General features: G+C 40.1%; 1 protein-coding gene across 11 annotated transcripts in view; it reads right to left on the bottom strand.

Moving 5' to 3' along the window:
* LOC135497219 (pleckstrin homology domain-containing family G member 5-like) overlaps positions 1 to 26,694 on the bottom strand; it is a 146,610-nt gene that overhangs the window by 17,285 nt on the left and 102,631 nt on the right. For 7 of the 11 annotated variants that reach the window (XM_064786966.1, XM_064786968.1, XM_064786970.1 and 4 more), the window contains 2 exons: positions 8,467 to 8,549; positions 6,332 to 6,526 (listed from right to left, as the gene is read on the bottom strand). In XM_064786966.1, the coding sequence (XP_064643036.1) occupies positions 6,332 to 6,526; positions 8,467 to 8,549 (278 nt within the window). Of the gene's footprint in view, positions 1 to 2,769; positions 2,815 to 6,331; positions 6,527 to 8,466; positions 8,550 to 23,033; positions 23,485 to 26,694 lie in introns of those variants that run through there. The other 4 variants (XM_064786971.1, XM_064786972.1, XM_064786974.1 and 1 more) reach the window with 3 other exon arrangements.

The following is a 26,694-nucleotide window of genomic DNA, read 5'->3' as shown; positions in this document are numbered from 1 at the left end:
GCAAGAAGTCAGTCTATATTTCGCTCTCGTGTCCAGTTTAAGTTTGCATGCTAATTTCTGGGTTAAACTACATGTAGACCTTTTAATCTTTTTGTATCGTATAGATGCAAATAACATGGGCCAGACAATGCAATTTCTGACTATGTAAACGCCACTTTGGATAGTAACATTGTATGCCGTTCACGTCAAACAATATTACGCAGCAGGAGCATCATTAGAACACGAAAGTGAAAGTGCAGTGCCAATCACAATTAACATCCATTAAATTGCATCAGTGGCGTGTCACAAGCGCATCGCTGATGGGCTAACCAGTGCGTAGGTTGCACGATATTTGCAAAACATAACTGTGTCACTTACGCGCAACTTGCGTATACGTTGTGCGTAACTGACGCGAAGCAGAGAGGATGTCAATTGTAACTTGGACTGTACGACAATATGATACTAGTGCCACCATTTACCACCAGATGGCCTAGCACAAACATACATCATTTCGACAACAGTGACTACCTGACACCAAAACCTGATGCTGTGCTGTGATCTATGTACAAAGTGATTAGCGTGGACACATTGTTGTGAATGAAAGAAGGACAAAACGCCCTGATACATTTCCCTGGAAACTAAATAAGATATATGTTAGGTATTCAATGCTTGTAAAAGCATTTGAAGGAAATGAAAGTATATTATATCATTATTGTCAACATGACTTCTTTTTAAGCAGACAATTGCAAAAAGGGGTAAAGGGTTGACCATGGACAGTCCAAATCACAAATGACATCCGTCCTGCTTCGTGTCAGGTACGCGCCAATGACGTGAATTTAGGGATGACAATTATGATTTAGACTGCACATGTTGGTACCACCATTTAGCTAGCACTTGAAATCATAAAGCAACTCCTTTAAAATGAAGTGAATGCCCATTTAAAACACAGGAGGTTGTTTTCTAGCAAAGAACTGACTCCCACCCTTGAAACTGGCATTCACTTCATGTTTTAATGAGTTCTTATTGCTTTAGGATTTCAAGTTCTAGAAAAAAAGGTGGTACCTGTGGTCAACCTTTAACAAGTTTAACAGAATCGTGTAGTTGTTATGGGCACCACTGCTAGCTATCTGTTTACGTATATGCTGCTTGGTTTGGGGTGCAAACTATCAATCCTGATCAAGTTATTCAATTTCAAAAATAATTCGAAGCCCTGGCGCATGGCTTATCGATGTAGCCTGATCCATTTAATGATCCAAAATGGTGGTACCTTTGGTCAACCTTTGACAAGTTTAAAGGGGTTGTGTGAAGTAAAAGGTACGCCATTATGAAGTGAAAATTCTGCTTCTAGACACTGAGCTGAAGATGCCAGTGTCATTTTTTTTAAAATCGGCCCAGTAGTTTCCGAGTAATCCGCACAGCAAAGTCCGCCAACTTCCCACACAAATTTGAAGTTCGCGCATGCGTGGTATCATTGTGGAGCAGAATGCATTCGGCGATAACTCAGTCGATATGTGATCATTCGCACATCGATCGATCGCGTCTGACATGTCTGACGTAGGCTAACCATAACATAACAAAACAAAGACTAGAATGCCTCAGCAATGTTCTGCCTTGAATTGTCGCCCGCCAACAGAGGAATCTAATGCGAAAGCAGCCATGTTTATTACTAAATGGTACTTCCTGTGGCAAAATGGCAAATCTTCGTTGATTGTTCGCGCTGCCGCTGGCTCGCAAGCCGGTACACTATGACGTAATAAGGACATTTGGTGGAAAATTCGAAATTGACGGTCATTTTCGAAAAAAAAATCATTATACATATTTTTTCCGTAACTTAACCCCGTTTTGGATATATCCGGCCTCATGAAGACAAAATTCCTGTTTTGGACCCCTAATTCACACAACCCCTTTAACATCATCGCATAGTTGTTGTGGACACAACTGCTAGCTGTCTGTTAAAGAATATGTTGATTGGTTTGGGGTGCAAACTATATTAAATCAATCCTGATCAGTTATTCAATTTCAAAAATAATTTCGAAACCCTGGTTTATTTTCCTAAGAGTGGAACTTCCCTTAGCTAACATCTCTGTTAACACTTTGCTTTTAGTCCCAAATAGGTCATTTCAAAACAATTTGACCTCTGTAAACGGGACAGCTCTCTATTAAAGACAACATTCATCAGTCACAAGGGTGTCTTAATAGGGAGGTCTACATGTAAGCGATGCACATGAAAAGTAGGCTAACAATGCAAAAAGTTATTTTATGACCTGCATAATGCTCATAGGCTATACAATTGATCAGACCAATAGTCTGCACTCCAGCCCATGGTTGTTTAAAACAAGACAAATCACTACGAACTTGGCATTAACTTTTTATTAACTTGGTACTGTCGAAAAGTCATGTTAAAGTTAACACTATAAGTTAGTGACTATGCTCTTATGGCACGCTAATTTTTGGTGAATTTCATCTGAATAAACTTTTTGTATTTCATCCCAAACTTCAAGTCCAAAGTATCTAAAAAGACTTGGCCAGTACCAGCCCAGGCATGTACCATTTCAAGCAAAATACCATTTTTCTGGCCCATTTTGGGCTTTTTTCCACGCAGTGGCTTTTTTTTCTTGTGATTTGGAGTATAACTTGTTTTGTAAAAAACTGGGACCAGTACTCCAAGCAATTTGAAGGAAGCTACATGTTATTCTAAATTATGTTATTTTCTTCTTTTTTCTCAAAAAGCATGATAAGCATCACCCTGTTAGCAGCTGATGAGCAGTTATTGTCATCTAGTCCACATACCTGTATTTGCTCTTTAAGATAATGGGCATAATTGAACTCTATCAGCTACAGATGAAAAAAAAATTGTATAATGTCACATTTGATTGATTTGACTGACACTAACAACCGTGTGAGGAACGTTACAATTTTTGCAAACATCATTTGGGACGCCCTGTATGAAGATTCAATTATTAAAAGCTCAAATAAAAAGCTTTTAAGTCAACAATGCGATGAATAATAATGGAGAGTCAAGAGGTACACATGTCACAGATAAATTGTGACGTCAGTTGTACTTTTTTGTGTCACAAAGGTTGTGACATCACAGGCGCTCGTCAATTTCTTTAAAATCAGAAAACACTTTCATTTCCCTTTAAAACAAGGTGATGAAAACGTTGGATGGTTTAATCAATACACGAATCGAGTAGCAAGTTATTTGAAATCGATAGCAATGCCGTATAAACAAACAATTTAAAACCATAATAATCAATCATTGAATTTGATATGCTCGTTCAATATGGCAGATTATAAATTTAGATTCGGTAAACATTAAAAATTGTCCAGATATTTCCCCGGAAAATATAATTTTGTCTTTTGTGTAATGAAGTTCAGGGCTGGGATAAAGGATGAAAGAGAGGGTGTTCCCAAATGTGCTCATTTGTAGCTTCACATCCTTGGGCATAACACTTTACCTGACTTGCTTCACTTAAACAATACGATAATAACATTACTGACACGTCGCGTGGCGAACACAGTCAGCAGCCAGTCAAAGATCCTCGATGTACCAATCGTAGCCCGATCAAGCTCTTGCCAGCTTCTATCGAACTCCATCGAGCTGTCTAACAGGCTTTGCCTAACTGCCCAGTGACTATGTGACATTCATGTGGAGATGATGGACATGCTCTGGCAACACAATCTAAAGGGGACATCTTACCAAACAGATGACAAATCCCATCTCGTGACCTGCTCGTTGTACCCTACAGAAAGTGAAGCCACACATATCTTCAACAGTGTTCAAGAATATGTATACTCTGAAGCCAGTCAGCCCCCTTTAAATTGCGTGGACAGAGAAGTGTGTGTACAGATCGATGTGGAAATTTGGTCTTCAAAGAGAACGGCCATCATTGTTACATCACCAAATGATACTTGTGCGACAAATTAGTGAGAGGTTGGACAACAAATTTGACTCAAAGACATTTATAGAGCCTTGCGGGACTGTGTCAGTTTACTGCTGTAATTTACTAGTCTAGCTCTAAAATCGACATTCTGGGCAATCCAATCTCAAAACAGATTGAAGGATATTCCCTCTGCCAATACAGATTTTCTTTACACCATGAAGTCTTGGATGAGCCACAGGCGCATGATAATATTATAATCAACAAAATAATAGCGATTGACCAGTCACCATAAAACCTACACAGACGCATTACACCTTGACACAAGAGAAATACTGTGTAGACGCTATTCAGCCATATATTATTGGCCTACATGTATTACTCGTAATATAGGCCTTTTGTACAGGCACCCTTCAACCAGCTTAATATCATCTTCACAGTATGTGTAGGATTTTAAAAGTTCTGTGTATCAATTGATTCTGGGCTGATTGACCGCTACGCTTCTTGTTTCTCCACACACCTGTGTCTACTCCACGAATTGTGGCATAACGGATCCAATGTGGCAGCCTGTGTTGGCAGTCATTTGTTATACTACTGTGCAGGAGCCTATAGGTAATCATGGCTTCAGTACAATGCAGCTCTTCTGACAAGTAGCGCCAAAGATAATAAGAATTGGAGATGTCTGGGTATAATTTTTCATCAACCTGCACAGTCCCGCACAGCTGACACTGGTGACCACTGTTGTCTCTCACCATAATCAACATTCGCCTCTCCCTGAGTGGATGGGGGACCCGTGGACCACGCAGGTCGCATTCTGGACTCACAGCCTATACACAGCCATCGAAGGATAAAATGAGAGATGAAGCTATCGGTAAGCTAACAGACATGATATAGTGACAGTTCTAGGGAGAAGGAGTGAACTAACACAAACTAAATGTCTGCTTTTCTTAACACCAGGAGATACATGTCGTTTGAAAATTGATGCACTCAGACTCCACAAAAGGCAGGCAACAGCGAAATGAACAACCACTGTTTCAACCTGCCAAGCTCAGAGTTACATATCTCGGCAATTGGGACTTACTTACTTACTAACGTGCTAGCGGGTAATTTGAACTACCAATAACCCGCAAAAACATTCGGGTAGTCCAGCGGTAGGACCTGGAACACTCTATCTTGCACCCATGACTGGTGAAACACAGTGACAAGGGGAACGTACCAGTACATCAAGGGACTACTTACAGGACACACATTTTTATTAAAGTCCAATAAAGAGCATTTATACACCTCATTAGGGTTACACATAGAGGATGAAACACAGGCAAAATGACACAAAGCTACAACTCTCTCAAGTTTGAGAAAAACACTTACGCCCCAATTAACGGAGGGTGGGTATTCGTAATGGAACTAATTAAACAGATGCGATGAGTAGAGTGAAAACATGTACAGTGCATGTCTAAACATGCTTCATGCGGCAGCCGTGTTGCTTGGAGGCCATTTCATAGTATCTTGATGGATAGGTCTGCAAAGATGAAGCGCCCTGCAAACAAGTGATTTCTGTTGCTGCAACCTATGTCAATTACCGCTATGTTGAGTGATAAAAAGACCTCTCGTGTGCGGGTAAAATCAGTAATCACTGTTTGATATTTATCATAAGTCACGTAATCATCGATTCTTGTCACAGCCACCCGTGATGATCACTGCAAACAAGAACTTTTGTTGTGAAAAAAAGAATTAAACATTCTAATTGGCGGGCTTGAAATAGTTTGCAGAAAATTAGTCAAGATACTATGAAATGTACAATGAACTACTGTCTACTACAAGTTGATAAGAGAAGTATCGTGAATGTGTTAATTTTTTTGGAGAGTAGTGTGTTAATACAACATTCTGATGCTAATTTAAGATCAAAAGATTTCAGTAAGTTGGTCCCAAATACGAGACTTGCCAGTCTCGGCAGGGTCACATAGAGCAGTTCAAATTAGCGCTCGGCAAAAATTGTATGTTGTGTCACGTCACGCAGGCAGGGATCGTGGGGAGCAACGCTTCTGATGTGACCAAGGGATGGGACCTGACGTGACATGGCGCAAACACTCCAATCATTTGCAGAGCGAGAATATCAAGAGTCTTAAAATTGCCATATTTGGGCACACTGTGTTCTGTGGTTCAGCCTTGCACAAGAATGACAGGTCATGTTGTGAAGGTGTTTAGTTAATTACCCTGAGACAGCAAATGTTCTCCTAAGGCCGGAGTTATAGGGTACATGTAGTCACTTCTTTCACTCGTCACATGTCAACTTACATAGACTAGTTACATGTGAAAACGTTACCTCTATATAATCCAACATAAGGGCCAACCGAGAACTCTTATCAACTTGAAACGGATGGAACTATAGGACAACATCGTCGAATCTTACGCTGCGTGCGAGTGTTGACTGAAGCTACGAAATAATGGCTTTAATACTCAGTCAAACTTGCCTCACTCTCATTTGGCGAGAAATCCTTTGGATCGACGGGCGGCGATTTCCCCGCGTTAGCTTCGTTAGTGCTAAGGAACCAATCCCTGATGGCGAGCGGGAGGGAATTCCGCCGCCGCGGTTCTGGAGGGGGCTTGAGCGTCGCCACGCTCTTGCTTTTGCTTTGAGTGAAGTCTTGTTTGGTACATGTTGTAGTCTGAAGCAGTGAGTAAGCTGAATGAAAGCGAGGGCGCTACTTCTACGTGGGGTGCCATGGAGTTGAATCCACTACGAAAGGGGTATGGTCTTATAGGCATAGCCAGAATTCCAACGATTTTTTTCCTAAACAGGCTTTTCCGGTCAACCTTTAGCTTGAATTCCCAAAGGAGCGGGTTGTTTTCCAAAACATGCTTTTTCGAGTAAAATTATAGCAAGGATGGGGTCGTTTTCCAAGAAATGCTTTTTCAGGTCAATTTTTGACATGTAGGTCAACGCAAGGGCTTTTCTCACTCGATTTCAACTGTTCCCCCCACCCACCTGGCTATGCCTATGGGGCTAGTCTTCTAACACGGGTGTGATCCTCCACTGCGGGTGCTATCTCATGCAATTTGTTTTTTCTACCGAGGGGGACTTCCAGTCAGGATGGGTGTAATCCTATTACCTAGATGCAATCGGAATTTCTTGGGAATGCTACCTTCAATGTCAAATTTTCGCAGGCATTTTATTTCGACGGATTTCTTGAACAACCTAGATTTGCAAAAATAAAAATTCCAAAAGATAATTTTTTGGGTTAAAACACAATTTTTTTCCAATAAAAGTTTCACAACTGGCGAAAATAAAGACACAAAATCTTTTGGTAGTCTACCGTATCCGAGACATTTTGAATTACATTGTACTTCCTGCGGGCCAGGACCGGTAAAATTTGAGCAGTTAAATATTAAAGTGGGGCACACTGCCGGGATTTTTCTGATCTAACAATGGACTATGTGTACATGGAAATGAGTTATTCAGAATCGCTAAGGGGAAAATTTTTGCAGTATCTCAGGTATGAGGTTGGAATGAGGTTGGATGATAAGCGTCTACTATCGGCCAATGAATTTGAGGAAGTGGGAGGGGGTATCTGAGGGATTTCACAAGGTTTTTTCCTAGGAAAAATGTGGTCAGTGTTGATATTGGCTAAAAGGGGTGCACCTAGACTTCTATGGGACGGGTTGAACTCGAGTGAACAATTTCACAACATAAAGTACATTTTAGCTCAGTCAGCATTTTTGATATTAACAACGAGAAAATAAGGCACGGACAAGTTAGACCTAATGTTTTGATTTAATGAACTACTATGCTCTGTACTACCAGGCTTGATGTCTTATACAAGCAGTAATGTTCATGCAACTGCCAAAGAGTGTCTTAAACATCCCTGTTGTCATCAAGGGACAAGATTAATGACAAACTGTGCCCTACTTTAACCCTTTAGCTGCAGGTGACGTGCATAGCACGTCATGTCACATGTCCTCATCATGTGCGGGTGACGTGCGCATGCCCCACTATAATTTTGATTCACGACTCCACTCTGCACATGCCTTACACACAAGGGAAACATCAGTTCGATCCAAATACTAAAGATGACACCTTTGAATATCTTTTGCAAATTTTTTGGCAGATAAAAGTTAACACTACATCCAGCATTGCTATCCACTGATGTGCATGGGCTGGCCAAAAATGACTTGCGCAGCAAAATGGTTTAATCCCGTGGAACCACCGACCAAACACAAGAAGAACTGTTATGCATGAAGGGTGCCTGTGTATGATGTAAATACACTTCTGTTTTAGTAGGTGTCCTCTCTGGCACATTTTCTCATAAATCTTGTCCTTTACAGGCAAGGGGCATCAAATTACAAAATATGTTATATGTTAAGAAAGGAAAGCAACCAACCTTTGAAGAATTTTAAAAGATGACAAAGCTTCAGAAATGGAACTATTTGATAGGCTACCTGAGGTCCAAGCTATCGAAGAAACTCCAAATATGAACCACCAAGCAGAGTAGTTTTAAAATTAGACAGACTTTGATAGAAAGTTAAAATGTCAAATCTCGAATGCAAATAGCAACTGTGAGAAAACAACTAAAATATGCTATTATTTTTTCTAACACCCTGTACCTACCGCTGGTTTTTTCTCCACACTTCTCTGGCTGGAAGTCGACCGGCTTTTGATACTTCTATTGCTACTAGTGTCGCCCTCTTTCTCTGCAAGAGAAATCAGAGAGAACATTAAGGAAAATTGGCCACGAATATTACCAGAAATAATGTTTGTTTGTAAAGATGCATGGCACATGGTATGCCTGAAACTAAACAGAATCTTTAATACTCTCTATGTGATCTTTGAAAATAGCAATTTAAATATGGTAGATTCTCTTTCCAGTTGAACCTCTCTACTAAATGAAATTAACCCTTGGGACTGATAAGTACTGTCCCTATTAGGGAAGTGTCCTGATTACAGGCATCAAATTGTATAGAAACATCCTACTTGGACCAAAACCACCTCCAATAGAAAGGCTGTCCTGTGAACTTAAGGTGTCCTCTAAGCAAAGTTTCACTGTGCTGTAGTATATTTAGATTGGAAAAACAGAAAGAAATGATGCAATGCACCAAAATGAAATCGTGAAATTGATTATTTTTTTGAATTTTTTTCTCGATAAATAAGCGCCAATATTTATCAGTTTGCAGTATATTTCAGAGAGATTCTATATAAAGCCTTTTTCTATATTCTATAAGCTTACAGACAGAATGGAACCGCAATATGATGAGATGAGATAGGATTAGCCAAATGCACTCCATTGGGAGATTTCATGGCACAATAGCAAGTAAATTCGTTATTTCCTGGGTTACGTGATGTAATATCTTGAGAAAATCATTAAAAGGATTGTTATTCGTTGCTATGGAGATGGATTTGGAAATATTGATGGGATTGAAAATGTGGTGCAGAACATAAGCATAGTGTAGCATTAATGCCAAACCCGTCCCAAAAAACATAGGAAATGCACTACTTCTCTCTTATCAACATGAACCCTTAGAAAATATTTTAACCACAATACACACATAAAAATGAGAGTGATTTGTAACATCTCTGAACATCCTGAACCAACTATAGTCGTACTTCCACCTATCAAATCCCCGTGTCTTTTGCGCTTACACCAATGAATTAACGTGTCTAAATAGACCCGTGTGTCAAATCCCCGTGTCTATTAGCCCCATCGAGCTCGATGGGGCTAATCAGGGGCTAATTTAGACCCGTGTTCAACACCCGTGTTTTTGGTAGGTGGAATCTGAATAGACACGGCAATTGCAAGTTCTAAGATACGGTGACAGATGGCGCGGTGTAGTTGCCTCGGTATTGCGCATGTGAAATTCCCCTCCAATGGGAAAGAAACACAGGAGAGCTCCTTACCTACAGCGCACATGTCGCCGAGGCTAGTAACCATTATCTCACACCACTGATAGGTGTAAGTGCGCCATAGGTTTTTTGACACACGGCAAAGACACGGGTCTTGAAAAAACACGGGGTTTTATGATAGGTGGAACTACGACTTATAGTGCAGATTGGTGGCCAGGTGCCATTTTTATTATTTTGGAATCACAGGCAAAAACCAGATTGATGGAAAATGCATTAGGATCACCAAGTTCAATGCTGCGGACTTAAAGTGAACTAGAAATTTGAAATTTGCTTGTCAGCAAATTTGATAGCCCCCACGGGCCCACACAGTACACGTATGGAGGATTGAAGTCTATTCCGTTTTGCGGATGATCTATTTCCGGACAAACACGCTCGCGCTTTCTCAAAATCACACGCTCAATAACATTTAAACAACACCCTAACCTTTTCAGATGGGCAGGATGGATCATCGATAAGCATTTAAGGCTATTCCTTTATTTTATTCCTACATTCAACCGTCGTTCTTTGCTCAAAATACTCGACAGCTCGACACTTCGGGGGATCCCCCACTTCGGCAAAGAGATACCGCCGCCATGATGCATGAGGATATGACGTCACCATTACGGGGCGGAGCTTATGCTAATGTACGTGTGATTAACAGAATCGTTCCGGAGATTTGAAAGCAAATCAGAAAATCGGCGCATAAAAACGCTTCAAAAGCATCAAAATGAACCCAAATTTCGAAAAGTCTTTGGTGACGTTGAATGGTTGGGGTTATGTTTGGTGGTATACGGAAGAAAGATTTTTGGTTTATTTAGGTGTTTTAGAGAACACTCACAATAATGTTTGTGGGTGAACAGATAGAAGAATGTAGAACTTCCAGCAATATCAATATGGTCCCCAGACTGTTGGTCTGGGGCCAATAATTAAAGTGAGGCGGCTCTGGCCAAGACTTCCGTATGGCAAAGTCTTTAAAACCACCCCAATAGCAGTGACTGTTGGTCATGTTGATTCATCCACTCCACGTCACATCCGAGATTCAGTCGATACCAAAAATCTCTCCAATATTGTGAAAATAGACGATTTGCATCACATCACGCACAAATTAAAAATCCAAGCTCATTTAGTTACAATTTTCGAGATCGGAATTCGTGCTCGAGATGGCTTGGTTGTGTCACGAAGGAAATGAGAAGAGACAGCAAAAGTTGTTTTTACCTTCGACACAACATGATTTGAAATATTCTGATATCGTTATTTTCACCTCTTCTATTTGGCAGGTGATCACAAAGCACGCGACTGCTGTTTTTAGCACAGGCCCTATCATCCTGTTTCCAAAATCAAAGAAGTCTGGCTTTCGAAGCAGTAATAGTTTTTCTACTGAGCTACACTTGGTGACATTGAACGTGGTCAGATTTGAGACTCTTCTATATGCAAAGGAGTTTGGCAAGATACAGCCCAAATCACAATTGACATCCCTTAAAACGCATCAGTGGTGCACTGCCCATTGCATATGCAGCAATCTGTGTGAAACAAAGAGCGGGTCGTGTGTCACTGGCATGCTAGTGACGCACGACTCGGAGCACCAATACACCAGTAAACTACTGTCTGGTCAGCTGAAAGAAAATCTGAACTTCATTAGCAGTCCACTTTCTAAAGGGTCAATAGCCATGATTACATAGGGTCGGAGCCGATTAATATTTCCACGAGATGATTACTCTGGCAGGTATATCGATCACCGTGTCATCCTTATTGATTTCTTGTTGCCATTATAAGCATCTTTGTTGAAACTCAGGTGGGTTCAGAGCGGGTTCATTTCAGCCCGCAGCAATATGAGGAAGGGAAATAACCCGATACCATCACGCTAACTTCAGATCTAACGAAATTTCTAAGCTCTTCTGACGATAGTTTAAATCTGAAGAAGGTCAATGGGTTATTTTTGTGGAGTCTGAGACAATATCAACATGTCTTCAATCATCTTCTATGAGCACGACAACTCCGAAGACAAGGTACGCTCACGTTATTTAGATCTGAGCATTATTGACGATAGTTTGAATCACAAGTTGTGTCGGAGGCATCATTCCAATGAGCTCGGGGAGAGGGAGAGACCCTTTATCCCAGTCAGTAGAGTGATAGCCTCGTACCCAAGAGGTCCCGGGTTCAATCCTTGACGGTGTTTTTCATCTGTAACATTACAAGGCCCAGCCGGTCAATAGAGTGCTTTCAATCTTACAATCTGGGTGCATGACTGCCCGAGGACTAGGTAATGTTTGCGACTGTTTTATTTGCATTATTTGGGAGTCCGAGGCAAGCTTAAACAAGCAAAAATACAAATAATTCTATCCCCCACTTGCAAAACCAGTGCACCCCCCCCCCCCCCCCCCCCGACTATCGCAAGTGTGCATTTTGCCAACTGTCCCAACAAACTGGATCACAACATTTTTGCCCCCTTTCATCTTTGTGATTGAAGATTCACGAATTTAATTTTGAATTATGAGATGATTAAACATCAAAAACATATCTTTGCAATTCTTTTTTTGTGTGAATGTATGTTATTTGCGAAATACATGAAATAAAATGCCAGTGAAAATTTGTTGGATTTACATTTTTTGACCCGAAAGGTGCACACTGTTTATTAGATATCTGAAACTTCGAATTGAATTCTAAACTTTTTTGATATTATAAATATGTATCAATATATATTTCAACATTGTGGTTGTCTGGACAGATACACAATACTACCAGGTTTCAGCGAAGTTGCATGCATGATTATCGCACTCCGGCCGGTATTATGCATCACTGCCTTTCTATTTCTTTGACCAACGATTTAATACAAACGGTGTACGGTCCCAGTAATGCAGAATCGATGATGACCTTGGGACATCTTCAATCGGTTTCTGATGACTCCGCAACGCCTTAGTGTTATTTTTGGCGCCAACAGAAGCTTTTTAGTGTCACTGAGGTCCTGATGTGGTTTTGAGGTGTAGCGCTTGATGTCAGGAGCAGGTGCCAGAAGAGTTCAAAGCGATTAATTTCAGTTCTGCGCCAGAGTTTTCCTGCTGTGTCTTTCGGGAGAGAAATGCAAAAGTGGCACTGAACTTGCAAAAAAAACCCCGGTAATGGATTGACTTTTGTGATCAGGCTGTCAGAAACGTGAATTAGGTTCGTTTTGGGACCTGCCTATGACGTCAGATGATCTCAATGCAGCAAAAGACATCCAGAATGCCTGTCTTAGGATTCAGGGGGAAGGGCGTCGAACTAAGAGAGGAGCTCATTAATTGCATGGACTGTCTCATAAAAAATCCTAAGACCAAATAACAGTCAGAGGCTTTGTCAGGAGTCAGCATGCTGACTCTCATGGTTTTTACTGCCTACACTGCTTGATAAAAAATTCGTAATTTGCAATTGAATTTGCAAATTTGCAATAGATACTGAACATTGATGTTTAGCATTTGTTTATGGATAAAAACGGATTGTCGCAAGAAGTTATGGAAGATTGGCTTAGGTCCATAATTAGAAGGACCCAATTATGTGATTAAGACCTTGACAAGAGCCTTCTTCAAATTCGACATGTCTTTCATTGACTTAATAGAACAGGGACATAACTAACAAGGTCAGTTCCCAAGACAACGGATCTAATTAGTTCATATTCCAGAGGTGTGCCTTCTCATGTTTATATTGCAATAGCCCTGAACTTGAGATCCCTAGGGTTGTACTGACCAGGAGTTGACCTGTCCATTTTGTCTAACATGTCAAAGTCTGGGAATTCTCAAAGGAAAATGCAACAGGTGGCTCTGTTGTAACCATATGGGCAACCAATGGCACATTTGTTATATACACTGGAACCGCCCTTAGCGGACACCTCTCCATTAAGGACAACCCCTCTATAAAGGAAAATACTTTTAGTCCCAAATTGGTTGTTTTCATTCAATTTTACCTCTCTAATCAGGACACCTCTCTATTAAGGACAGCAGTTTTCAGTCCCGTGGGTGTCCTTAATAGAGAGGTTCTACTGTATTAGATACTTTGTATAATGTTATCTGCTTGCGATGATGCAGACACAAGAGCGCAAAAAGCACACCTGCAACTTTAATCACCGTATCATGGAACAAAAATTGCTTGTTTGCAGTTTGGTCATCACAAGTACCAGCAACAAGAATCAGTGATCGCAGCGACCATCACAATTGACATCCATCCTGCTTCCAGTCAGCAAAGTGCGTACGTGTTGCATGCCCAGTTGCACGCCAATGATGCACCAGTGACGCTCTCATCTCTCTATGTTTCGCAATACGCTTGACCTACGTGTGACATATGCACGACCTACGGACTGGGCAGCGGGCCAAGGACGCGATTTACGGGATTTCATTAGTGATTTGGACAGTATGTATCAGAAGAACTGATAAAGCAAACATCCAGTATAAAGGCAATATTTCGCAAGGGGTTTCTCTCGCTGCAGTCACCACTAAGGAAAACTACACTCGACCCCACTGGGTAGTGGAAGCATCATCAAAAGACATCAATTGGACTATTGGGCACCTTCTAATAACCAAATAACCACTGGGGTTGAGCGTAGTTTTTGTGCAGGGTCACTGCAGGGAGATAACATCATTGTGGAATCCGGGCGTTTCGGTTACTGTACAATATTCAAGTTTACAATATGCCGAGAAAAAAACAGGCAACTGAGATTTCATAAAACATGTTTTGGACAATGAATTTAACATCCGACAGATACACTAACGAGACAACTGAAATAACCATATTGCGAGTTATGCACTCACTGAATCAACTCCACAAATATTGTCACGATTACTCTCATCAAACTGCCCTTAGCGGCCATATCATAGTCCCTGACTGACAAAAATAAAGAACTCACCAGATATAAGTTTTTCAGGCATGCCATAAAAAAGCTTTGCCATCCCTCACAACTGTGTCTGCACAACTAATCGAAAGCAGTGTTTGAATAAATGAGAGTGATACAACGAGATTCTGTCCTATCGAATGAAACACGATACATCATGAATGAATGAACGTCAAGGCATCGCCGTCAAGGTACTAACGGGAGTTGATCGAGTTTATCGGGCGCCTAGGTATACCCAGCCAAAAGACCCTGGAGATGCAATCGATAGACGAGAGCTATTTATGTCACAAACTCGACACATTTGGAGAGTAAAGAGAGATGGTGTGGAGTAAATATTAGTGATTAGTAAAATCCAGGGATGAATGGAATATTTCTTTTTCAAAGAAATGACAATTAAAGGTACATCTCAACTGTAGATTGGCTACCCCGTTAAAAAGATATACAGATCGATCTTCGTGCTATTTATGTAACTGAACTGTCGACAATAAAAGAACAGCAGAGTTGTCAGTAGTGAATTGCCTTTGGGTATATCTCCTGACAGAATCGAGGCAGAAATCAATTAAAATGCAATTAGGCCTACATTATTTTGGTTTTTATCATCAAATAGAAAAGCATGAAAAATCATCATAGGGAGTTAAATGGCATAGTGATTGATGTATCTGAGAGTGTTTCACAAGTTTAGAGAGGGCGAGACTCGGTGCCTGTGAATTAGCATCTTTGTAGGGCTTGACGTGCATAGCACGTTGCATGCGCATAATAAGACCATGTACATGACGTGCTATGCATGTCCAACCAGGGAAAGGGATAATGTGTGTGTCAAAAACACCAAGGACAGAATGGCCCCAAGAGTCTATCAATCAGTCAATATTATCAATGATATGACATACTAGTCAGACAGAACTACTCCAGCGGTCATTAGAATCAGAAGAAAGGTACAGTAGCAGTGCTCAAAGACCTGATGACCTTCATCATACAAGTCTTAATTAAGCTTCCTCAAGACTAATTACTGTCTATTCATTAGGCAAGGGACCACCCAGGACGATGGTGTACCGACTACAGAAAATTCAATGACTATATGCGGACTATAGAAATCAATAACGGGAGGATGCTGTAGCGAATAAAGTAAGGTCAATACTGTAACGATATCTACCAGATCGGTTCATACCACTTTGGACCAGCCAGCAGGTTACAGAATCTCTTTCTCATCAATCAGAAAAAGAAATTGATTCATCGTAAGATCAACCAAGTTACGAATAAGGATCAATTTATCAGTATCCACTTTGTTCGACAGAAGTCGAGGAGAGTAAAGGACCTCCTTTATCATTTACTCTTGCCCCTTAAAGGCCAAAACTTCGAAATTTGCAATAGAATTAGAAATCTTCCAGTTGCGTAAAATGTACTGAGTACGAAATTCAAATTCTTTGAAAGTGACTGGTTCATTTTTCATATCACACATGAAATGTCAACAGACGTTACATGTGAAAACCTGAACCCTGTATAATCACGGCCTTTAAAGAGCCCTGTTAAAAGAAAAAAATGCCTGCGCCCCCTAGTAAATTTGTTGGGCCACGAAAATTTCCTTCCATCTTTGAGTAAGGGTTAAGAGCATGTCACACTAATCATGATAGCCCCTATTGATCTGGGTGTGTCTAAATTGCGGATGGCGTGCTAATCGAGAGAGACACTTGGGCAAGAAGTCTCGGGATAAGTGCCACTGATCTCCCTCTAAAAGAAAGAATAATCTGTTTGTGACACAGAGGCACTTTCAGGGGGGGGGGTGCGCATGAGGCAAGTCCCCTTTTTCCTTAAAGAGCAACGACTTTTCAGGGTGTCTATTAAGCCCCAGCCCGGAAAACATCTATTTGGTACTGAAATTTCCCCACTTTTCTGAGGAGGACCTGCCAACCCCCACATTTCCGAGATCATACTACTATCAGGGCTCGTCCCAATTTTTTGTATCTGTCACTGTGTTAAGATAAAGATTTCCAATCAGCTGGAGCCTGGGGCAAGAAATTGGTCCTTTTTAACCACTTCTGCAGATGGCCAGGCAGCCATACCCATCAGAATGCACCAGGTACCAGATATAGATGACAACTTAAAGGGAACTGGAACCGCCGAGCGATTTATTCAACTTTTCGACTTTCACCGCCCGAGAAAGTCAAACTTCCAACTTCCTATTTGAGTTCAGATTTGTAGCTCCGCCCCCAGTGCCCGAGCATGCGAAGTTCAATTTGTAATTATTAATAATCATGTGAGAATCACGTGAGTCATGCGATCTTTCATTCATGAGTTTTCGTAGTAAATTCCATAGTAGTGACGTCACTCAATGATTGACAGCTAGGCGCCATGTTTCATTCATGCCTCGTTCTGATCACCCGATACGCAGGAAATGAAAACGAGGTCATACGAACTGGCTTGGCGGTTCCAGTTCCCTTTAACCCAAGAAAAACCTCTCTGTCTGCTCGATCTGACAATAGTCGCCAAAACTCACTCGGCAACCCTTCACACAGAAAACTTACTATAGCTTTGTGCAACTGAGGTATTCCAAATGACAGCTTTGGTTATGTACTGCGGTAGCTGAGCATGATTTTCATATAAACTGTTCCAGGGTGAAAATTTGAGTTCTGAGAGTATTTTGGCGTCAAAGGTGATGTAAACAACATTTTGCTCCAGAAACTAAGGCTTTATGGGGTGGTATTTCAGCGGAAACTCGAGCTCCAAAGGGTAAATCAATTTTTTTTTTTTTACCATAGACATCCAATATTTGTATCCGTAACGAGCAAGAAGAAGAACATTTTTTCTCGCTATCAGCATGATCTTGGCATTTATGGGGGCGATAGATTGATTCGTCAACAAGTTAACGACGTGAGGTGTGTAGAGAAATATTAACCAAGTTTGGTGTGAGAGTGTATGAATTGATTCGGTCAAGGGGCGACATGGGCGAATGCATTGTGACAAAATTTGCATATTGAGGTTGTCTAAAATATTATATTCAAAATGTTTTGGAATCAACCGTGAATTCGTATTTTAGTTAGTAGTAATTTAGTTTTAGTCTTAAGTTAATGTTCAATGCAATAACCAACAAAGTTGCATGAATGATCATTGGCATTGTGTATAACTGCGTAACTCACACTGGATTTTATACAAATGGTGTATTCCTTTATAAACGATACGAGTCAAAGAGTAAGTTTTCCCAAGGACCTCATTAATCACCAACAGCACATTCAAAATATTGGCCAGCTTTTCGAGAAAATCGACCTGCTTCTAAAAAGCACATAAATCAGCCATAGGGATGCACAAATCGATCTAAAGTCGACTTCCAGTGCAGCCGCGTCTAAAGTGGAGGACGCAAAAAGGTTTTTTGACCTACGTAGGAAGATATAAGTTTTTGCCACCGCAGACCCCAGAGAGGGTTGTGAATGTTTTCTGTCTAGGTGAAAAGAGATTGCAATTTTCCCGAATGTCAAAATGCATTCGCAGACTATGCAAGACAGCAAATATCATGTTGGGATGCTTAGCGGTATACAAAACATTTTTTTTTCTTACGACAGAAAAGTCAATGACAGATCTAAGTCAGGTAGTCTGTATCTATAGTCAGAGACATACATGATGTAAAGACATCCATAACTCAATGTTGAGATGCTGATCGATTCAGTTACACCAAGCGTCCTGATGTTGCTTTTCAAGAATCCAGAGCATGAAAGCGAGATGAGACATGATTTCTTCAAAATCTGTGCATTGTTGGCAATCAAATCCTTGTCAACTAAGGCTCTATCTCTCCAGAAATCTCCTGAATAAGGGTTTTGATGGTGACTATATTGACTTGATGACTTGGCTTGGCTGGATTAGTCGGAATACTTGAAGGCTCTGAACAACTGGCAGAAGTTTCAACAGCAGAGGTCTTGAAACTTGAATACCTATGACATGAAGTCGCATAACATCAAGACTTGAAGCATTCAACTGTGTTGCTTCTTTTCGCATTCAAGTACACTGTGTGATGTTTCAGTCCAGAGCTCAGAGAAACCCTTTACATACCCACTGATTAAAGCCAAGAAAGTTATAGACCATGCACTACAAACCACTAAGCTAACAATTATACCTCAATTCAAATTCACTCAACTAGTCAGCACCAACAACCTACCTGAAGAGTCACCGTAGATTCTGATGCCAGTAATACTCGAGTGCGAAATGTGACTCATGTTACTTGGCAGCATCAACATGCCGAAAAATTCATCCATTGAGCAGAGTAACAAAGGGATCTAAGCGTCCTATCAAAGGACAAGTACAATCTCAGCTTCTTTCCAAGTTCAATCACCCACACAGTTGATCCCTCAAAAAGGTTGAAAAATTCATTCACTCAGCAGAGTAACAAAGGGAACTAAGCGTCCTATCAAAGGACAAGTATAATCTCAGCTTCTAGCCCAAGTTCATGCATCCACACAGTCGATCCTTCAAAAACGTTGAGAAATTCATCCACTTAGCAGACTGAGTAACAAAGGAAGCTAGTGTCATATCCAAGGACAGCTACAATCTCAGATTTTGGTCCAACTTCATGCATTTCGATAGGAAATCCACACTGATGACCCCATAAATAGTCGGACTAAATATAGCTCATCTCCTTATAGGACTTGAGACGAGAATTCCAACTCAAATTTGCACTTGTCAAAAAATCGGAAACGTAGGCCGTTATCTGTGATTAATTGGTCTATTTGTTTCGTAACCTTTACTACAACAGAACTGTCACATGTTACATACAATATACAGACAGGTTTCATTGGGTTTGTTATGTTGGGCAAAACATCAATATCTCCAACCAAAGGTGATCAGAGCTTTTCACGAAAGCACCATCTTTCTTATGCCATTTGTTTACTTAGGTGGTCGTTTCCATGAAAATGACACACGCCACTGCCTTGCCGGCACCAGAGAAACCTTGTAGTTATTGGCAGATATGCAATGATTAAAACAATATAAAGTCCAAATCACAAATGACATCCATTCTGCGTCACGTCAGTGACGTGCAAAATACGCACGAGTTACACGCCAAGTTGCACGCCAATGATGCACCAGTATTAAATGTGCTTTATCTCTCTTTGATTTGCGTAAATTACGTGCGACCTACACTCAAGTTACGCACTTGGTTGTGCGTAAATGATGCGAGTGTATGGATGACGATTTGGACAGTACGAACCTTGTAGTATTCTCATATGACAAATCCAGTGCACACATAACTTAAATTTACATGCAGCGATCAGGAAAATTCAAACAAGCACCAATTGTACACAGATAACATGCAAGCATGCATTATGACTGACTATTACCCTCGCCTTGTAAAAGCAAAAAAATTTATACAGTTGGACCAACAGTAAATAAATATGAATGAACAGCGTACCCCTTAACATATCACAATCACAGAAGCATCCCCGCCCGTAAAGGCATCCACTACCATCCCCCCCCCAACCCAGTGACACCACCAAACAGTTTATCACAACAGAGTTCATTCACAGAGCCCTGATCCATACTATGTTTGACTTCACTCAGGAAATAGACTAGCCATATTTTTCTATTATATTTCGATCATGTTGTAAAACTTTTATCAGATTTATGAAATCAATATGATGAAAGATGCTCAAGCATGCAATGCTTGACAAAAGGAGATTAGTAGCAATGTTAACCAACAACGAATGATAACTTTTTTTGCTTTTTTGCTTAAAGGCATATGCTCTTTGTAAAAATTTGAAATTTGTAATTGAATCTGAACATTTCCAATTGCATAAGACCTTTATACAACTGCATTTCTATTTTCCTGACCCACGAGGAAATGCAAACAGCATACCTATTTATAGGCATATCATCACATTTTCTTGTGGCTAAGCTAAAAGGAAATAAACATTGTCAGATAGCAGGTTTCATGCATGCAAACTAGCTTGTCTATATAGCATTGGTATATCTGTCTACAACGGAATTTCTTTCAAGCGCAATTTTTATTACAAATTTATCCCAATCTCCCAGACATGCTAGAGGGTGGAATTATTCTCCCTTAACCGCGAAGTTCCGACACCATCATACTCTCAGAGAAACCATTTATTTGAACTAATACCCCTAAGGGTTAAAGTCCTATAAAATATCAGTGTAATTCATACCCAAATTATTGATTACCTCATAACACTCAATTATAAGCAAGTCTATAATTTTGAGTTATTTCAGTCAAACACAATCGATCAGGGTTCAGTGAAGTTTACAATAGTGTAAAACCCTCCGATAGATATCTATGGACATATATCATGTTATTAACTCCCAAAACACTCTCCTTTCCCAGGACAGGTGCATGTAAAGGGCAGCTCGGCAAGTTTGAAAGCCTTCCCAAGTCTTGGCAATCTTGGGAATTGATTCTCAAGGTCGGTGGTATTTGGTTTACAAAGGTACAGTATAGTACCTCCCTAATAAGGAGGACTGCCTTGGGACTGTCATATGCTATCCTTAATAGAGAGGTGTCCTGATTAGAGAGGTCAAATTGATGGAACCAGCCAATTTGGGATCAAAACTGGTGTCCTTAATAGAGAGTTGTCCGCTAAGGGAGGTTCCACTATGCATATATTTTTTTCACCATGCTTATATTTAAGAAGACAATATTTTATTAAATTTGATCTTTATACTGTGTGCCTCGACAGATCATTTAATGTCATTATACAGGGTATCCACAGATCAATAAAGGCCAACTGTCAGAAGGTTGGGGTGCACAGTTTGTGTTCATTGTAGTTCTGGTGGCTGAGGAAAACAGAAACCCACAATGCCCCAGTGCAGATATCACGCATGCTACACCATTTGGCCTCTGTGACCTTGAAAAGTAGGTCAAATCAAAACCCCTTAGGATATGTGATGTATCCAAGCTCAGAGTACATACCACAAAAATATTATTGAAAACCAGTCACAAATAGGCGAGATATTGCACTTTTCACTTTTTCAGTTTTGGCCACCTGGCGACCAAATCGAAAATCAGATCAGACTGAAATTTAGCGTCAGAAGTTATCTGACGTAGGGGATCGCATGTATACCAAGTTTCAAGTTCATAGCTTCAGCGGTTAAAAAAAAACGTGCCATACTTACACTCAAATGGCCAATTTGTGCCATTTGACCTCTGCGACCTTGAAAAGTAAGTGAAATCCAAAACCTGTATGATATGCGATGTATCCTTGCTAGGATGTATCCATGCTTGGCTTGGGCCACAGGAGTTTTCAGCATTCCCACAAGTGTGAGTGATACATGCACCTTTCAAACTGAGGAACAAGCAGTGCTCTATCCTAGAATCGGAGAGTGTTGGGGCATCACATTATTTTATTTGTACGCGATATTGCACATTCATGACTAATTTTGGTTTTCGTATCCACAGTTAATCTGGCAGTGGTACGGGGTGACAGGTGGATATATGATATGCTGTTACTTCAGTTGCCTGCCAAAACAACTGCAAAATTAATCACCATGATTAGTTATGCATAAGTGAAATCGAGTACCAATAAAATAATTTGTCTTTGACTGGAGGCGGTATGCCAAAGATGCAGTCCAAGGATTGTGAATTTGAACAGATAAATGGATTTTTTTACACTGACGGACAATTTGAGGAGCAGGAGGAAACAGAAAGACTGGGATGACAACTCACTTTTCCTGATACGGAAACCTTCTCCACAATATGTTATCTGGGATAAGAATTCAAACCCAGGATCACAGGCTGGGAGCGGTGAGAGCATCGCACCGCTCCGAGAATCTTCATATCATCAAAAATGAATAAGGTGGGCTCGCTTATATATTTTTGACATTAGACATAGTCAAAGTAAACTTCCTCTTAGATTAGACTACCCTACTTGTCAAAGAATTCTACTGAAGTGAATCATATGTCACAAGTCAAGGGTTATCAGACATAACATGTACAATGGGTCTGATCAATACCTTTCTGGGCTAAAATGTTTAAATTATATCTGGATAACACCAAGAATCAATACAGACTAATAAATTCTTTATATCACCAAATACTATAATGTCTACTTGATGAGGTCAAGCCTGAAAGGGAAGACAATTCTTCTTACTCAGCATTAGGTATGTAAAAAAAATCAGCACCAGAGATTTAAACGTATTGCAGACAAGGAATGTATTTATTGCAGTGACCTGCAATATTTATGACAAGTGATCTTGTCATAACCCATCACAGAGACAAAATTAATCCGTGCCTGCTAAGCGCTTTGACAGGTATCATGTTAATATTGCTACCAGTGAAGGCTACACCACTGTGAACAAGAGTCGCAATCATCTGTGTTATAGAACTTGCAAAATATTATGTTGCATCTGAAAAACTTTCTCACCGCCATACTGCAGAATGTAGCACTGCACGAATTTCCCACTATAGACCTCCCCATTATGAGGACAAAACTGAAACAAAACAAAAAATATTTACCTGTGTTCGATTCACCACTCTCGGAATTCTTTTTGTTTTTTAGAAACTCCTGAGCGAACATGCTATAAAGCGACGGGCCGTGTTCCACGACTTCCATGCTGTACTTTTGAACAACGACTACAACTATCACCGCAACATCCAAATATTATCCCAAGCCATCAAGGCATCGTAATCCTGAATAATGCCGTCTTAAAGACATGCACAGTAATCATCACAGTCACAAATTTCATGTCATTTTTAAACTCTGTTTTTTTCTACATATTTTTGCGCTTCGGAATGGTTGATGCGAACTTCTATCACACATTTAGATTAGTATTTCCTAAACTGTATAGTCTCAACCCTCAAACTTGCTTTTGTCCTTCAAGAAACAAATATAGAATACAATAAACCACATGCCTTGATCAAAAATTCCAACAATGCACTTTTCCTGTTACTTCCAAACTGACAGAAACCACGTTACAGCCCGTAGATGAACTAAGTTCCTATTATTCCAATTGATAAATAAACCGCACTGTGTCTGTGAAACCCATGACTATAAAATACAAGAAGCTACATACTTTGATCCGATATTCCAACCCTGCACTTTTCCTCTAACTTCCAAACTGACACAAATTGTGACACAATCCATAAATGCACTAAGATCCTATTATTCCAATTGATAAATACATGTAAACCACAATACATCCTAGAAAGACACCACTGGAAATCTCATCCAAAATGTACATCTGTCTCCAGCTTCAGCTGTTCTAATGCCTTACAAAGAAATTAAACGATTATAAACGGAACTCGTAATTAAAAATCTGAGCATGCATTGACCAGATTGTATCACGCCCTCCGACTCTCATAACACCATAAATTGCATAGATGGAAACAAAACCTCATATTCCTTGTCAAGAGGAGACTCAATGAATAACCAAGCACAAGCAGTTCTCACCACACGGAGAGGGAATCGACGGTTATACGACACCTGCGATCGGTAGTCCTCAAGTGCATGGTTGATTTTATGGATTGAGAGCAGAGCCATGTGGATGTGGTGGACCTCTTCATTATAGGTAATCGTTTTACATTTCTATGACCAGAATTGAGAGTTGACCATAGGCACCACCATTTGACTAGAACTTGAAATCCAAAAGCACTTAGAACTCTTTCAAAACAAAGTGAATGTCAATTTCAAGGAAGGGAGTATGGCCTTTGTTTTCCAGGGAACAGCCTTCCGTGTTTTAAATGTGCTTTCTCACTTCATTTTGAAGCAGTTTTAATTTCTTCAGGATTTCGAGTTCTAACCAAAATGGTGGTGCATATGGCCAACCCTTAAGGAGAAATAAGATTCTGGTCTGAAGGTAGCAGCTTTAAACAAATAAATATCTCAGGTATAAGGCAAAGTTGAAAATGACGCCATGACTATCGAATGAATTGTCGTCGCCAACCCACTGTCTATCCCAAAGGAACATGTTGAATGGCATCAATCATATCATTTTTGGACCTGACTTGAATATTCGGAAACGGTCTTAGATCGGTGAAACTAGAGTACTTGACTTTACGGAATCGATGTGGTCAATATAAGAAACGCGATACAGCGGTACTGCCCTCATATAACCACATTGATGTTTAGATGGAATCTTTCATCCTAATAGTTCATCTCAGGTAAACGATAAAAATATCACCGAGGTGCAAATGCATTTAAAGCTGACGGGTCAAATATACGTTCCTAAGTACGGCTGAAGTTGAGCACACGGGAATGTTCGTGATGTCCATTTGGATATTCTACTGAATATAGATATTACCCCGAGTGCACGAATCGAAAGTGAGGCATATTCTCTGCAGACACTGTGGGGTGCATGCACTTCGAGTGGAAGCGTCAAGAGATCAGTACATAAAATATTGGACAAATAAGTCTGAACTCGATTCAAGCATTGGCCTCCCCGCACTGATTGGCAGGCTTTCATTTAAAACATCGTAATTCAAAGATAAATGGATGCTTTCACTCAGTCTGCACCCAATGGTGTTTGAAGAATAATGCCTCACTTTTGAGTCAACCACTGGGGGTATGGCTATATTCAGCAGAAGATCCAAATGCACCTCACGAACATTCCCCCGAGAGTTTGGCTTCGGTGTAACTTGGGAATGCATATATGTCCTGTCAGCTTTAAAGTCGATATGGTGTATTAAATGTCACAACTTGACACCCATGTCTGTAATACTTCGTCAATATAACTGCATACAATAGATATTTCGATTATGAGACCAGGTAATTTTAGGATAATATTTATTTATTTTTATTCTAAAGGTCATATTGGACACAGATACAGGAAACATCCTTTTATAGCAATTTTGGCTGGATCTATTTTAACTATAAAACAAATTTATTTAGAATGGCATTGTATGTTGGTTGGTTAGTTTTAGATGGGTTTCCTTTCCTTTCATTTTTTTCTATTTCAAAGGTCATCTACATGTATCCATAATATGACCATTATATGCATCCTCAACTTTGCCATATCAGCAAAATCAATCAACTCGAAAGACCAACAAAAGGTACCAATCATTAAAAAAATGACGAAGTACTTATTGATTGTGTCAATGACACATAAATATATCACAGTCATTGACATCAAAATAAAAAACTTTGCTGGATAATGTCCAAGGCCAATTAGTTTTGCAATAAGTTTACGCTGGACTAATGAGTTCTGATCTTTGGACATTAAACCTGTTCAAACTGAGTGTGTGTTGATAAGTTTATAATCCAGACTTTTATAGAGCAAGAAACTCAATATGAGGGAGATTGAGGGACCTATCATGGTTTGATGTACGTAGGCAAATAGAAATGTACACAAAATTCCTCCTCTTTCTACAGAGTTTTATTCGTATACATATAAGGATCCTTGATAAGTCACTGTTCTCAACGGCCCTAATTACATGTATGTAGGCCTACTAACCCAGAACCTTACTCGATGAACTCAGCTCATAGGATTTTTAAGTTTAGAAGTAAGATTTTGATGGAAATCATTGGTTTTACAAGTAATTTAGTTCAATGTGCAGTGACTTTATCAGCTTGAGTACACATGATCTAATTTCAAAAAGCTTATTGGCCCGAACTTAAGTAAATCAACCGACTATGGATAATTTCACAGTCAAATGATTGTGTACATTATGTACATTGGGTACCAGAATGAACTTGACAAGAATGACTTGGATTTTTGGTATCAATCGATGAAGCTCTCTGCTGATCCAAGAAAAGGAAACCTGAAGCAGCAGCCTCCTTGAAATCATCACAATGAATATCTTAAACCTGCTATTAAACATTCCTGACTCCTTACTTCCTTACAACAAGAACCACTGAAAAATCAACCTGTCCTTCCATTCTCAAGGATACGCAATGACCACTGAAACTTCTCACAGAGACGAAAAATCAAAATATGTAGGTTAAGTTGAGAGACATCACTGACACTTTGAATGATAACCACTTCTTGAAAATCTCAAGTCTACTCTAAAATTGACGACTTCTTGAAAAATTCAATCCTCATACCAGTGCGAACACCTATGGAATTTCACAAACATTGATAAGTTTACCCACGAGACGATCGCAAACTGACCCCAAAGTTGGATTGGCCTCAAGTAAACACAACAGACAATACGTGTTTAACAACAAATTGGGCGGCAATGA

This window comes from Lineus longissimus, chromosome 12, assembly GCF_910592395.1.
Source record: "Lineus longissimus chromosome 12, tnLinLong1.2, whole genome shotgun sequence".
Classification (NCBI taxonomy): domain Eukaryota; kingdom Metazoa; phylum Nemertea; class Pilidiophora; order Heteronemertea; family Lineidae; genus Lineus; species Lineus longissimus.
This window is presented reverse-complemented; position numbering and strand designations above follow the sequence as displayed.